Genomic DNA, 15,930 nt, shown 5'->3' on the forward strand with positions numbered 1-15,930 from the left:
TTGTTTGAAGCGCTAGCCCTCTGACACCAACTTGGCAGGTTCGATCCTGGCTCAGTCCGGTGGTATTTGAAGGTGCGCAAATACTTCAGCCTCGTATCGGTAGATTTACTGGCACGTAAAAGAACTCCTGAGGGATAAAATTTCGGCACCTCGATGTCTCCGAAAACCGTCAGAAAAGTAGTTAGTTGGACGTAAAAACTATAACATTCACAGCATTATTATTTTGATTAGTTTCCAGAACTCAAGAAACGACTCCGAGGGAAACGTTTTCATAATAATAATAATAATAATAATAATAATAATAATAATAATAATAATAATAATAATAATAATAATAATGTACTGGGCGGGTTGGCCGTGCGGTTAGGGCCGTGCAGCTGTGAGCTTGCATCCGGGAGATGGTGGGTTCGAACCCCACTCTCGGCACCCCTGAAGATGGTTTTCCGTGGTTACCCATTTTCACACCAGGCAAATGCTGGGGCTGTACCTTAATCAACGCCATGGCCGCTTCCTTCACACTCCTAGGCCTTTCCTGTCCCATCGTCGCCATAAGACCTATCTGTGTCGGTGCGACGTAAAGCAAATAGCAAAAAAAAATAGTGTTGTTGGTTTTCACGTCCCACTAACTACTTTTTTTACTGTTTTCGTAGATGCAGAGGTGCCTGAATTTAGTCCCGCAGAAGTTCTCTTACGTGTCAGCAAATCTACCGACATAGGCTTACGTCTCCGAGCATCTTCAAATTCCCCCGGACTGAGCCAGGATCGAACCTGCCAAGTTGGGGTCGGAATTTTCGAACTGTTGAGGAGGCTTCTGATGCAGGATGGCGTCCTAACGGGAATATAAGACTTGCCGACACGCTGGGCCGCTTTTATTGAGAATAATGTACTTTACATTGAAGGCCTGTAAAGTCATTTTGTGAAGAAAACAAAGCCATAATTTGACGGTGTACAGAATTGTTGAAATGTTGTATATTCCCTGACCTTTGTAGAATAGTTGTACAAATCTAAATGGAGCATAAATTATAAAACTTTAAATAGCAACTTTATATGTTGACAATTTTGTTGTTTTGAAAGAATAACTGACTTTACAGTATTGTTATTCCAAAACTTATTTTTGTTGTATCATAATATCCTCATTGAATGTCGGCTGTCGTCAAGGCGATCCGGTTCTTGTTCTCAGCAACTCGGAAAGGAGTGGGGGTACTGAACCCATAGTCTACCATTCTTGTTGATTCCGTAACCTTCTTTCTCTACTTCTCCTTCCTTCAGTTTTACCTTGTAAGATAAGCTGAGGGAGTCAATATTTATCACTTCGAGTGATATGGCCAAAGTAGGAGCCTACTCAAGTTTCTTCTTTTTGATGATGCGCCGGCCTCTAGCTCTTTGTTCAGGCGTTGGAGTACTTCAGTGTTACGTATTCTGTCAACCCATGATATTTTCAGCAGGTGTCGGTAGCACCACATCTCAAAGGATCGAAGTCTTTTGGTGGTGTTCTCTGTTAGGGTCCAAGTCTCGGCGCCATAAAGTAAGACAGAAAATACAACACTGAAATAAACGGAGACGGAGATTGTTCTTAAAGTCCTTGTTCCACAGAAGATTGCTCATTCTCTTGAACGCTGTTCAATCCGGGACCTAATTTCAACAGCACTGTTCCAGCTGTGATCAAGTACGCTGCCGGACTTGTTGGACTTGTTCCAGTGATGTGCCAGCTAGTGTCGAGTTAACAGGTTGAATGACAAGTTTGCTTATGACCATTACTTTGGTCTTTTTCGTGTCTAAACGCAGACCTGCTGCAACTTTGTGTTCGACCACACAGTTTAGTAATGTCTGCAGATCTTCAGGACTTGTTGCAGGCAGAAGAGTATCATCTGCATATCGCAGATTATTTATTGTGATTGTTTTCCTTCTAGTGCTTCAGAAAATTTCCCTTCAGAGTTTCAGTTTTTAAAGGAATTTTCTGTTTGGATGATGATGATGATGATGATGCTTGTTGTTTAAAGGGGCCTAACATCTAGGTCATCGGCCCTTTTACCCCCGTGGGTGGGGGCGCTAGAATAACACCCACGGTATCCCCTGCCTGTCGTAAGAGGCGACTAAAGGGGCCGCAGGGGCTCTGCACTTTAGAACGTGGTTTGGCGACCATGCGGCCCATAGCTGAGACCTGGCATTGCTTCCACTTGCTTGTGCCAGGCTCCTCACATTCCTCTCTCCTATCCGACCTCTCTTGGTCAACTCTTGTTCTTTTCCTACCCCAACGTTATTAGTTTTGCGAGGGCCAGGGAGTCTTTCATTTTCACGCCCTTCGTGGCCCTTGTTTTTCTTTGACCGATATCTTCATTTTTCGAAGTGTCGGATCCCTTACATTTTCCCCTCTGATTAGTGTTAAATAGAGGATGGTTGCCTAGTTGTACTTCCTCTTAAAACAATAACCATCGAGATTGATATCTGCAGTCGCTTAAGTGCGGCCAGTATTCAGTATTCGGGAGATAGTAGGTTCGAAACTCACTGTCGGCAGTCCTGAAAATGGTTTTCCGTGGTTTTCCATTTTCACACCAGGCAAATGCTGGGGCTGTATCTTAATTAAGGCCACGGCCGCTTCCTTCCCACTCCTAGCCCTTCCCTGTCCCATCGTCGCCATAAGACCTATCTGTGTCGGTGCGACGTAAAGCAACTAGCAAAAAACAACAATAATCACCACCACCACCCCTCATTGGCCCTTTCTGTTTGGTTGTTGGACTGTAATGTCTGGCATTTTATGACTTTTTTGCAGCAGAACAAAATAAATTGAAATCATGAATTGTGTAGAAACCTTCATATTTTGAAGTAATGATACGAAAAAAACAAATAGCAAATTTGCGTAATCTGTGTGTTTTAGGTTAATAATATCGTGACTAATTAATTATCCGTCTTCGTAGTGTTACGGTTAGCGCTGTTAGCTGCCGTCTTCGAGGGCTTGGGTTCGATACAGTTTGCAAGCCTTTGTGAATTAACTACTCGTCTCCACAGTCCTCTATTTGCAACCAGCTCTGTGGCTTCGTTTAGTTCTACCCCTCTTTTCTTTAAATAATTTGAAACTGAGTCTATCGTTGTCTTGGTCTCCCTCTACATCTCTTACCCTCCATGACCGAGTCAGTTATTCTTGTAGGTAGCCTAAGCTCCTCCATTTGCCTCACATGACCCTACCACGATTGATTACGTACAGTTTCATCCATCGAGTTCATTCCTAACTTGGCCCTTATCTCATTCCGTGTACCCTCTTTTCATTGTTTCCACCTGTTTGTACCTGCAATCATTATCGCTACTTTCACATCCGCTATCCCCCCGCCACCGCTCTCACTCCCATGCAGCAAATTCGGTCTAAAGACAAATCGATATACGATGTCCCACTTCAAACAACTCGGGAACCGTTAACCTGCGAGTGATCGCTATATGAGATTTTCTCTCACATTATTTTTTTTATTGTGATATTACTTCACAGTGATGAGAGGGAGGTGACTGTTCCCTCTTCTAGCTGAGTTTATAACTGTCGTGAGTAGAGCGATTCACATTTGAAGGGTAAGCACCCCCTCCCCTAGTCAGAACAAAGGTTCCTATATGTCCGCGCGCGCTGCGTGAGAGTTTCTCTCATCGCGCGACCAATGACGTTGGTGTTATTTTGAAGTGGAGCGGGAAACTTACTCCTGTTGTACGCATTAGTACACTGACTGACAGAGCAAATGCAACACCAAGAAGGAGTGGTTCGAAAGGGATGAAAGTTGGGGAAAAAACAGAGACGGCACGGACGAATAATTGATGTTTATTTCAAACCGGTATGCAGGTTACACAATGCGCACGGCATCGACTCACTAGGATGTAGGACCACCGCGAGCGGCGATGCACGCAGAAACACGTCGAGGTACAGAGTCAATAAGAGTGCGGATGGTGTCCTGAGGGATGGTTCTCCATTCTCTGTCAACCATTTGCCACAGTTGGTCGTCCGTACGAGGCTGGGGCAGAGTTTGCAAACGGCGTCCAATGAGATCCCACACGTGTTCGATTGGTGAGAGATCCGGAGAGTACGCTGGCCACGGAAGCATCTGTACACCTCGTAGAGCCTGTTGGGAGATGCGAGCAGTGTGTGGGCGGGCATTATCCTGCTGAAACAGAGCATTGGGCAGTCCCTGAAGGTACGGGAGTGCCACCGGCCGCAGCACATGCTGCACGTAGCGGTGGGCATTTAACGTGCCTTGAATACGCACTAGAGGTGACGTGGAATCATACGCAATAGCGCCCCAAACCATGATGCCGCGTTGTCTAGCGGTAGGGCGCTCCACAGTTACTGCCGGATTTGACCTTTCTCCACGCCGATGCCACACTCGTCTGCGGTGACTATCACTGACAGAACAGAAGCGTGACTCATCGGAGAACACGACGTTCCGCCATTCCCTCATCCAAGTCGCTCTAGCCCGGCACCATGCCAGGCGTGCACGTCTATGCTGTGGAGTCAATGGTAGTCTTCTGAGCGGACGCCGGGAGTGCAGGCCTCCTTCAACCAATCGACGGGAAATTGTTCTGGTCGATATTGGAACAGCCAGGGTGTCTTGCACATGCTGAAGAATGGCGGTTGACGTGGCGCGCGGGGCTGCCACCGCTTGGCGGCGGATGCGCCGATCCTCGCGTGCTGACGTCACTCGGGCTGCGCCTGGACCCCTCGCACGTGCCACATGTCCCTGCGCCAACCATCTTCGCCACAGGCGCTGCACCGTGGACACATCCCTATGGGTATCGGCTGCGATTTGACGAAGCGACCAACCTGCCCTTCTCAGCCCGATCACCATACCCCTCGTAAAGTCGTCTGTCTGCTGGAAATGCCTCCGTTGACGGCGGCCTGGCATTCTTAGCTATACACGTGTCCTGTGGCACACGACAACACGTTCTACAATGACTGTCGGCTGAGAAATCACGGTACGAAGTGGGCCATTCGCCAACGCCGTGTCCCATTTATCGTTCGTTACGTGCGCAGCACAGCGGCGCATTTCACATCATGAGCATACCTCAGTGACGTCAGTCTACCCTGCAATTGGCATAAAGTTCTGACCACTCCTTCTTGGTGTTGCATTTGCTCTGTCAGTCAGTGTATTTGTATTATGAGTACTTCTTGTTTTTGAAAATGTCATTATGTTCAGGAACCTAGCTTTGTACGTAAATATTACCAGATATAATGCATGTGTAAGATGTTATTTTTTACAACTTCAGGACGGAAGTTATTTTTATGTACATTGCATATTTTAAGTAGTAATTTGTGTCTTTAATAAACAGCTAATCATGTCCGGCTCCATGGCTAAATGGTTAGCGTGCTGGCATTTGGTCACAGAAGTCCCGGGCTCGATTCCCGGCGGGGTCTGGAATTTAAGCCTTAATTGTTTAATTTCGCTGACACGGTGGCTGGGTGTACGTGTCGTCTTCATCATAATTTCATCCCCATCATGACGGCAGGTCACCTACGGGTGGCAAATCAAAAGACCTGCATCTGGCGAGCCGAACTTGTCCTCGAACACTCCCGGCGCTAAAAGACAAACGCCATTTATCTCTCTCTCTCACACAGCTAATCATTTCATTTTTATCTAAAATATATAAGGTAGAACTTGCGTTTCATTTCAGTAGTAAATTTCAGCCTTACGCCCCAACAAACTGTGAAAAATGTCATATTTATTTTAATGTGAGAGAAAGTCTCACGCGCGACCACTCACGGGTTAAAGATGTGTCGTTCTGTTTTCAGTTTCAGTAATTGTACCTAAGGGCTCATCATTGGATTTCCAGTACTTTTTCAGGGTATTAATATCTGGTAAGGAAATGGTACGAACTTTATTTTTAAATAGAATTACACTGTTTTCTACAACTCGGCTTAAACTTACAAATATAATGAATTCAGAGCTATTGTTATTTTGAAGATTGGACCGCTACTTCGAGAGATAATGTGATTCATTTGCCTGCGAGGACCTACCCTATTAGATTCGCGCTACGCATTGTTACGCGTCAGCCCTGTGGTAGCTCCTTTCGGCACTTGGATGGGGCTAGTGAGTTACACGATCGGGGAGTTCCTAGCCGGCCTGGAGGGCGTGGCCGGTATCGTTCTCTTCGTCTGGTTTCCCCATGCGTTTCTGTGAGGGTGCAACGAGAATGTTCCGTCTCTAGCCACACAGCGATTATTCCGGTACACATCACCCGAGCTATAAAAAGGAGGCTAGCCGCGAACAGTCAGTGTTGGACTCAGTACTGGAGTCGGAGTTGGACTCGGTTTGTTGGGGTTCGGTAGCCGGGCTGAGGGCGACAGAGGTGTTGGCTGTCGTACGGTCTGAACGAGGAGTTGTTGTTGTTGTTGTTGTTGTTATTGTTGTGTCGAAGTGTCGAGTGAGTAGCTGGACTGGGACGACTGATGGATACCGTCAGTGTCCCACGGGAGTCAGGGTATAGTCCCGTACGGAACGAAATACTGTGTGTGTGTGTGTGTGTGTGTGTGTGTGTGTGTGTGTGTGTGTGTGTGTGTGTGTGTGTGTGTGTGTGTGTGTGTGTGTGTGTGTGTGTGTGTGTGTGTGTGTGTGTGTGTGTGTGTGTGTGTGTGTGTACTTCTGTGGACTGAGGATCGTCGTAGAGTCAGCGACTGAAACAGCTATCGTGAGTAATTGGAACAGACAGAGAAAGAAGACGACCAGAAAAGGCTGGAAGAAGAACAGAAGAAGATAGAAGACTGTCTGTTGAAGACGGAGGACAACCAGAAGAAGATGGGTCACGGACAGAGAAAGGTACTCGTTTTGTGAGGAGTACTGACCTGCTGTTTAGCACTGTTGAACTGTTGCTGTTTAGTTGTTCACTGTACGTGACTGTGTAAATTTCTGGAGTCGAACCAAGGAACAGTCATAGTGTATTGTGTGGCCAGTAGCCCTGTGTTCAAACTGAGCTGTCTGCACGCGCCTGCTGTGTGGGGTAACTGGAGGTGGAGAAGTGAAAGAAAGGAGAACCTGCCAATATGACAATACCAATGGGCCGGACTACCTGCTGTGTGAAGAGGACAGAGACTTGCAAATAGCCAGCAATTAGTGAGTGTGGCCATTCATGGCTGAATAGAATTACTTTTGTATTATATATGAACATCATTTATTGGGTCACCGAGTGAGTTGACCGTGCGGTTAGGGTCGCGCAGCTGCGAGCCTACATTCGGGAGATAGTGGGCTCGAACCCCACTATCCTGACGATGGTTTTCCGTGGTTTTCAATTTTCACACCACTCAAATGCTGGGGCTGTACCTTAATTAAGGTCACGGCTGGTTCCTTTAGCCCTTTGCTATCCCATCGTTGCCATGAAACTTATCGGTGTCGGTGCGACGTAAAATAAATAATTTCGTCGCCATAAGACCTATCTGTGTCGGTGCGACGTAAAGCCCCCAGCAAAAAAAAAGAAATATTTTTTTAAAAATATTGGGTCATCCGGAAATAAATGAGAGTGATTAAACAGACGATGTTTTATTCGTAACAAAAGTGGTGCCAGAGGTTGGAATAGACCCCATGTGTGATATATCATTGTAATTAGCGTAAATCAGTGGACCAGATACTGCATGTTTCGACCGCCATCGAGAGCATTCTGGAACATCTGTGTATAGTGAGTACACACACATAAAATCCTCGGGTTTTCCTCTTGCATTAATTTCTGCATGCCAGTTGAGAACAGAGGCCACTCAAAAATGGAGGCTTAGTTAAATGCGCTCTTCGATATGATGATGAAGAAGTTGGAAGAAGGCCAGCAGAGGATGATGAAGAAGATGAAAGAAGGCCAAAAGGAGATCAAAGACGGAGAAGACGGAAGACGGACAGAAGATGATGGAAGACGCCTGGCTAGAATATTATGGAGAATGAGTTGGTAGAAAGCCTGAAGAAGACAGAAGAAGGTCAGACGACAACGGTGAAGAAGTTGGAAGAAGGCTATAAGAAGATGAAAGAAAGCCAGTAGGGGATAGTAGAAATCCAGGAGTGGTTGATAAAGGAGATGGGAGACGGCCAGAATAAGATAGATGAAAAGCAGATGATTATGAAGGCAATGGAAGACGACCAGAAGGAGATGGAAGACGGTCAGAAGACGGCAGAAGACGGCCAGAGGAAGGGCAGAAGTCCGCCAGAAAAAGCTGGAAGAAAGCGGAAAATGGAGGACGACTGGATGAAGACAGAGGTTGACCAGAATAAGATGGAGGATAGCCGGAAGAAGTTGGAAGACCTCCTGGAGAAGTCGGAATGCGGACAGAAGAAGATGGAAGACGGCTAGAAGAAGACGGAAGACGATCAGAAGAAGACGGAGGATGGCCAGAAGACGAAGGGTGACGGACCGAGAAAGGTCGACGAGGGTCTGCACGAGATAAAACATGTTTCGCAGGTTGACGCTCTGTCCCGAAGACCTTGTCCAGAAGACTGCAAGTTCTGTTGCAGAAGGGAGGCCGAGCACGAAGTTCCCTGCCTAATGACCACCGTGGAGTTCGAAGGAAACTAGAGTCGTGATGGATGGATGGAAACGCAGAGGGATGGGAATTGTCACTACCCCATGGTCTCCCAGGCTTACCTGTCTGCAGTGCACGAGGCTACGGGATCTGCGCCTGCGAGGACGCCTAATGAAAAATCCTTACGGGGGATATAGCTTTCGACCGACCTGAGGACTATACTGCCCCAACCGACCGGTACTGCCCGGATCTGACAAGGAGACCGGTAGATGTAGGCGCCGATATCCAGAAAAGTTTGAGGGTGCGGTATACCCACGAGTGGACACGACCGGAAATCGTGAGAACGATGTGGGGTGGCTGTATAACCCCATAGAGAAGAGAGTATTGTAGCTCAAGCTCCAGGGACATGGAAAGGCACCTACCTCAGTCTGAGGGGAATAAATGAAGAGTCAGCTATCGAGTTCGATGGAGGCCAAGGTGCAAGATGAAGATGGTACATCTGGTTTGAAGGGGCCATACCGAGGAACAGCTGAGAAGACAACTGATCCGGACGATCAAATACGTGCCATACCTGTGGCACCCCCTTTCGATACTTTCTGGAATGGGTTTAGTGGGTTACACGACCGGGGAGCTCCCAGCCGACCTGGAGGACGTGGCTGGCTTTCCCGTGTATTGGTCTCTTCGTCTGGTTTCCCCATGCGAGTCTAATAAGTGTGCAGTAAGAATGTTCCGTCTCTAGCCACACCGCGAATATTCTGGTACACATCGTCGAGCTATAAAGAGAAGGCTAGCCGCGAACAATCACGTCGGTGAATGCAGAGTGAGTCTTCGCTCACATGTAGCCATGGCTGGTCCGTGGTCCGACAGCTCTTCACTCCGATCGGCCACCCGAGCAGAGGATGGGTGACCGCGGTTTTGCAGTGGCTCTACGGTTCTGCATTCGGGAGACGGAGATGGGCTGGTCCCCATCGTTGGCTGCCCTGAGAATGGTTTTCAGTGATTGTCCATTCTCCTGCACTAAGGCAAATGTCGGATCAGTTCCTAGTATAGGCCACGGCAGCCAAACCCGTCACCTTCTACGAACATGTACTTGCCTGGGAGACGGGAGGCCCGCCGTCCCTTTCACGGACAGAATGAAAAGGTTTTAGTGCCGTAATTTAATTAATTAATTAATTAATTAATTAATTAAGAACACAATCAGTCAGTGTTCGAGTCGGAGTTGGACTCAGTGTGTTGGGGTTCGTAGCCGGGCTGAGGGCGACAGAGGTGTTGGCTGTCGCTAGTGGCCCACCATAGTCTAAACGAGGTGTTGTTGTTGTGTCGGAGTGTCGAGTGAATAGCTGGATTAAGGGCCGTTATTATAATGAGGGTTTAAACTGAAGATTGAGTTAAACTGTAACTTGAGTTTAAACCGACGTTGAGTCTTGTAATGGCCAGCTTAAGTTAAACTGAGGTGAACAAGGAAATATACGATCTTGGTAGCAGTGACTTCGAGAAGATGACTGTCGATAATGTTTTGCAGTGACTTGCAAGAAAAGATGATTACCGGTATTGATAATGTTTTGTTTACTTCTTGTAGGTAAAATGGCGGATAAAAGCAATAAACGATGTTCTAATTTTACTTGTAAAGAAATAGAATTGCTTGTGCAATTAGTACAGATATATTTATATAGTCTGTTTAAGAGTGGTCTTATGAATTCGTCCGAAATATCCCATTTTAATAAACATACTACGGGAGGTATAAAACCGCCATGCTATTAGTAGTTGACTGAGGGGTTCTACAGCATGATTTCGGAAATTGAAGGAAGTTACTTTATTTTCTTTGGTAGTTGCTTTACGTCGCACAGACACAGATAGGTCTTACGGCGACGATGGGACAGGAAAGGGCTAGGAGTGGGATGGAAGCGGCCGTGGCCTTAATTAAGGTACAGCCCCAGCATTTGCCTGGTGTGAAAATGGGAAACCACGGAAAACCATTTTCAGGGCTGCCGACAGTGGGGTTCGAACCTACTATCTCCCGAATACTGGATACTGGCCGCATTTAAGCGACTGCAGCTATCGAGCTCGGTACTTTATTTTCTAAAATGTACACTTTTGACATTCAAACAGTACAAAAAGTCATTTTTTACATTCTTACCTTTTCGTTTCATTTGCTGAAATAGGGTTATGACAGTCTGTTTTGTAAGCCTTAACCTATTTAAAAACTATTTTTCATTCCATACATGAAAGTGACGTTCCCTTGCTCGGAAAACTCGTAGTGCCCGTGGTCGTTCAATAATTTGAACCACTTCATCGTCATCGTTTAGTATTTCTTCAAACATCTCAAAAATATCTTCGAGATCCATTCGTTCTGCCATTTTGTAAGGTTATGTATTCTTAAACTTCAGTTTAAACGGTAGACGAATGGCTGTAAAATTAATCTCTAGTTAAAATTAAGATAAAGTTTTATATTACACGACTAACAGATAAACCGAAGTTTAAACTGAACCAACAGTTTAAACCTTGTCCGACTCGTTGGCTGAACAGTCAGCGTACTGGCCTTCGGGTCATAGGGTCCCGGGTTCGATTCCCGGCCGGGTCGGGGATTTTAACCTTAATTGGTTGATTCCAATGGCCCGGGGGCTGGGTGTATGTGATGTCTTCATCATCATTTCATCCTCATCACGACGCGCAGGTCGCCTACAGGTGTCAAATAGAAAGACCTGCACCTGGCGAGCCGAACCCGTCCTGGGATATCCCGGCACTAAACGCCATACGACATTTCATTTTCATTTTATATCTTTATTATAATGCCGGCCCTAAGATGGCTGTTGCCTGTCGTCAGTGTCTCACGGGAGTCAGGGTATCGTCGCGTACGGAACCGAAAACTGTGTGTACTGTCTTAGAGAACTGTGTGTGTGTACTTTTGTGGAACCGAGCGAGTTGGCCATGAGGTTAGGGGCGAGCCGCTATGAGCGTGCATTCGATGATCGGGTTCCAGCCCCACCACCGGCTGTCCTGAGAATGGTTTTCTGTGGTTTCCCATGTCATTCCCATGAAAATGGCTGCTATTCAAAGGCCACATCAGATTCATTCCATCTCTTTACCCAATTCCATTCACCATCATTCATTTCATCTTCATTAGCTCCTCAACTGAGATTGGTGACAGGAAGGGCATCCAGCCGTAAAAGCACGCCATATAATTTAATCTCACCTCATACCCGACCCCGTATCAGGAAAACAGAACTAAGAAGTAGACATTATTATTATTATTATTATTATTATTATTATTATTATTATTATTATTATTATTATTATTATTATTATTATTATTATTATTATTATTATTATTACTAAAATGAAGCAAACGCGGTTATTAAGCGTTAGCTTCTAAAATTCTTGCCGTGTTTGGGAATCGTGAGGAAGAGCGGGGGGGGGGGGCTCTAAGCGGCGAAGTTACTATCAGTGATAATGATAGTGCGCTGGGTCTGTCCAGGTTTCTGATCGCACCTGCCCGTTGGGGAGCAAGTGGTGGGGAGAACGTCCGCCAGTACATATAAAGCGAGCTGCAGTGATTTTGTCAGGCTTCTCGTCGTGTGCTAGCACCATCTCAGTGCCGACTTTCTTGTGCTGGTGCAGTGCAGTGCGTTGTGTCTTATCAGGTGTGTGAATTGTGCTGAAGCGAATATGTTGAAAGGATGGAAAGAAGTACTCAAGAAAGGTCAGTACAAAACTAAAGTCTAAATAATTCCCTAGGAATGTGAAGCGTCTCGCTGTCCTCTTGCCAGCCCATGACACACTATTTAGTCCCCCAGAATTTGAATGCCCTTTCTTTGTAATTAATCCTTAGTTTGTCATCTAGGCATCCGTTTCTTTAGGTAACTCATACTTCGCAGCGTATTTAGAAGATCCGATATTCGAATCCTGCTGGTCACTGTGGCATTTTTGAATGTACTATTTCCCTCCTTTTACTCTCAATGGACCGGACGAGTTGGTCGTGTGGTTAGGGGCGCGCAGCTGTGAGCTTGCAACCGGGAGATAATAGGTTCGAACCCCACTATCGGCAGCCCTGAAGATGGTTTACCGTGTTTTCGGATTTTCACAACAAGAAAATGCTGGGGTTGTACCTCAATTAAGGCCGCGGCTGCCTCCTTCCCATTCCTAAGCCTTCCATATGCCATCGTCACCATTGGACCTATCTTTGTCGGTACGACGTAAAGCAAATTGTAAAAAACAATAATAATAATAATTCTCACTGGGAAAGGTTGAGATAGTACCACGTTCTTTCCTAGTGGTTTTACGTCGCAATAACTCAGGTTTCCGGTGACGATGGGACAGGAAAGGACTAGGACTGGGTAGAAAACCAGCATTTGCCTGGTGTGAAAATGGGAAACCACGGAATAATATTTTCAAGATTACCAATGGTGGGGTTCAAACTCGTCATCTCCCGAATACAAGTTTTACAGATACGTGACCCATACCACCAGCAACTTGCTTTGTGGTTTGCAATAACACTAGGTAGCAGCATCATTTGAAGATCTATGTTTCGAATCTTGCTGCTTACTTGGCTATTTTGGGGACCGAACAAGTTGGCTGTGCGCTTAGAGTCGCGCAGCTGTGACCTTGTATTCGGGCGATAGTGGGTTCGAACCTCACTGTCGGCAACCCTGAGATGGTTTTCCATGGTTTCCCATCTTCATACCAGGTAAATGCTGGAGCTGTACCTTAATTAAGGCCACGACCGCTTCCTCCCACTCCGAGTCCTTTCCTCTCCCATCGTCGCCAACAAAAAATGAAGCTATTTTGGGTGTGGAATTTCTCTCGTTTTACCTTCACTGGAATATATTGAGGTAGTACCACGTTTCAAGTCTTTGAATATCTGTTCTGATCCTTAGCCATAATAATTACGGTTGCCCACTCAGACACTGTTTATCAGACAGTTTATTTACATACAAGATGCGGTGTTGATGACCGAAGGCGGTAGAAATCTCTAAAATGAATGAATGAAAACCAAAGGTGTCTCCTTACAGGCGAAGAAGACCTTTGGAGAAGTGGAAGATAGTGGCTTCTAGTAACGTGTCCTCGGCACTGTGATGGCCGGGTGCCTTAGCCACCAGGAATTAACCTGAAACTCGTTTTTGGTGGTAGGCCGAGTAAACCTCAAGGTCATGTACCTCTTCAGGAGTGGAAATCTCGTTTCTAAATTGTTCGTCTTCCTGGTGGGGAAACGATCCCACGTCCTTCGAAGTGAACCGATTACTCCTTCACTGCCTCAAAAATGAATCAACATCTAAAAACAATGGAGGAAGAAGCGTGTCCTAAACCTCGAAAATTCGTGTGTGTTGTGCCTGGAATATTAATGGTCATGGGAGATACCTGAGCCACCAAGAGCCTTAAACATTAATGGCGGGGTTAGTGCAATTATTGTTGTTGGCCAAGGGAAAGTGGACGGGAGAAACGAGAGAGGATTCTAGTTGTAGTAAGTGTAAATAATTATACAAGACTCGCCTTGTGTTACCGTTAACCTTTCATTTCGCGTAAACCTTGTTTCCTTTGCTCACATTCAAGTTCGTAGCCAAGCGTGCTCATACACGGTCCATCATAAGTTGAGGAGTTTGATCTCAAGAGAAATGCTAGTGTAGCGCATTATTTCAGTACCTGAGCATCTGTTCTTCAATTCGGTATTTTATTAGAACACCACAGAGTGAACAGACATCGTAAGTTTCTGTGACTCGTATCCAAACTCACATAATAAGTTTCGGAACAGTCTTATTATTGTGGGAGGCTTGAATAAAGCGTTCCTGGTGGTTGAGCTCTTCCGTGACTTCTAAATTCCTCCTCAACCGATGAATAGTCCGTTCTAATCCGTAGCAAAGTTCTTACCTCTCCTGATTCTTTTACATTATTTTATTTGGCTTCAAGTTTATACTGGGATGTAATCCGTCCCTTCCCTTATTTCGTTCATCCACACTTTCTTTCTTTTCTTTTCATCTCTTTTCTTTTCTTTCTTTCTTGAGTCATGGGGCCTACAACTACGACGTTAATAATCTGAATAACAGATTGCATCTTCATACACAAATGCACGGGGCGATGATCAAAAGGTCCTAATTATTCAACAGTCTGCCTAAATAGCAAGAACTATGAATATTTGTTCAAGAAAGGAAAGGATAACGTGTAGATCTTGTTCTAAGGAACAATAATTCCATATAGGGCTTTTGCTAATAGAAGCCCTCGTGCTATTGTCACTAGCACATGTAGGCCCTACAGAGTGATGAGAGCGTGTCTTAGGTATGTCTTTCAGTTAAGCAAATATTTTCTTCTCATGTTAAATATATAGTAACTATTGCTAATGAGAAGATGTCTTATTAATTATATTATTAATAATAATAAATAATTCTCTTAAGAATGAAAGAAATATGGGCACAAAGCAAGGCAAAAACATGCCTCTAAGTACTTTTTGTACTCCTAGTGGACTTAATCGCTAATAATAATATGTTTTAAAATTTCGTGCGGCTATTTTTAGCCGAGTGCAGCCCTTGTAAGGTAGACCCTACAATGAGGGTGGGCGGCATCTGCCATGTGTGGGTAACTGCGTGTTAATGTGGTGGAGGATAGTGTTATGTGTGGTGTGTGAGTTGCAGGGAGGTTGGGGACAGCACAAACACCCAGGCACTGGAATTAACCAATGAAGGTTAAAATCCCCGACGCGGCCGGGAATTGAACCCGGGACCCTCTGAACCGAAGGCCAGTACGCTGACCATTCAGCCAACGAGTTGGACAAAAAAACTTGTGTCCTCATCCCGAGGTGGTACAGCTCTTTTCAGGCACACCCCCGTTGGAGGTAAGCTGCATGTACCATTTCAACCACATACCAGCCCTCCTGCCATTCTTAAATTTTTATGACAGTACCGGGAATCGAACCCGGCCCCCGATGACGGTAGCTAATGACGCTAACCGTTACACTACGGAGGCGAACAAATAATAATAATAATAATAATAATAATAATAATAATAATAATAATAATAATAATAATAATAATAGACTAAAACTAATTTCTTAATCGGTAAAAATTGACTCGACAGGCTGAATGACGTAATTGATTAAGCGGGCGATCACCTCACGTACTAAAGGCTTTTGTGATAGAATCCCAGCGCAGTTGATTGACTTTTAAGAATGTTGAAATCCCTTGGGGTCGATTTAAAGTCATATACAGGAAGCTCTTTTCAGGACAAAATTAAGATATTCCTCGTCTCTTCTTTGGATAATATTAGAAGGGGCCTCCTATTATTATTAAACTCGCCTTTAATACAAAATAAACTCGTGTAATTACGACACATTCTATGACTGACTGGGAAAGAAGCAAATAAGTACAGAAACAGTCAAGTAGTCCGCCTCTGTGGTGTAGTGGTTAGTGTGATTAGCTGCCACCCCCGGAGGTCCGGGTTCGATTCTCGGCCCTGCCACAAAGTTTGAAAAGTGGTACGAGGGC

At 45.4% G+C, this 15,930-nt stretch overlaps 1 protein-coding gene across 2 annotated transcripts in view; it reads left to right on the top strand.

Annotated features, from left to right (window-relative positions):
- LOC136867042 (putative inorganic phosphate cotransporter) overlaps positions 1–15,930 on the top strand; it is a 550,887-nt gene that overhangs the window by 320,597 nt on the left and 214,360 nt on the right. The window contains exon 1 of one of the 2 annotated variants that reach the window (XM_067144143.2): positions 12,032–12,161. The exons of the other annotated variant lie outside the window; for it this stretch is intronic. Coding sequence (XP_067000244.2) covers positions 12,128–12,161 — 34 coding nt within the window. The 5' untranslated portion in view covers positions 12,032–12,127. Of the gene's footprint in view, positions 1–12,031; positions 12,162–15,930 lie in introns of those variants that run through there. 2 annotated transcript variants of the gene reach the window in all.

The sequence above is a fragment of the Anabrus simplex genome, chromosome 3 (genome assembly GCF_040414725.1).
Source record: "Anabrus simplex isolate iqAnaSimp1 chromosome 3, ASM4041472v1, whole genome shotgun sequence".
Lineage (NCBI taxonomy): Eukaryota > Metazoa > Arthropoda > Insecta > Orthoptera > Tettigoniidae > Anabrus > Anabrus simplex.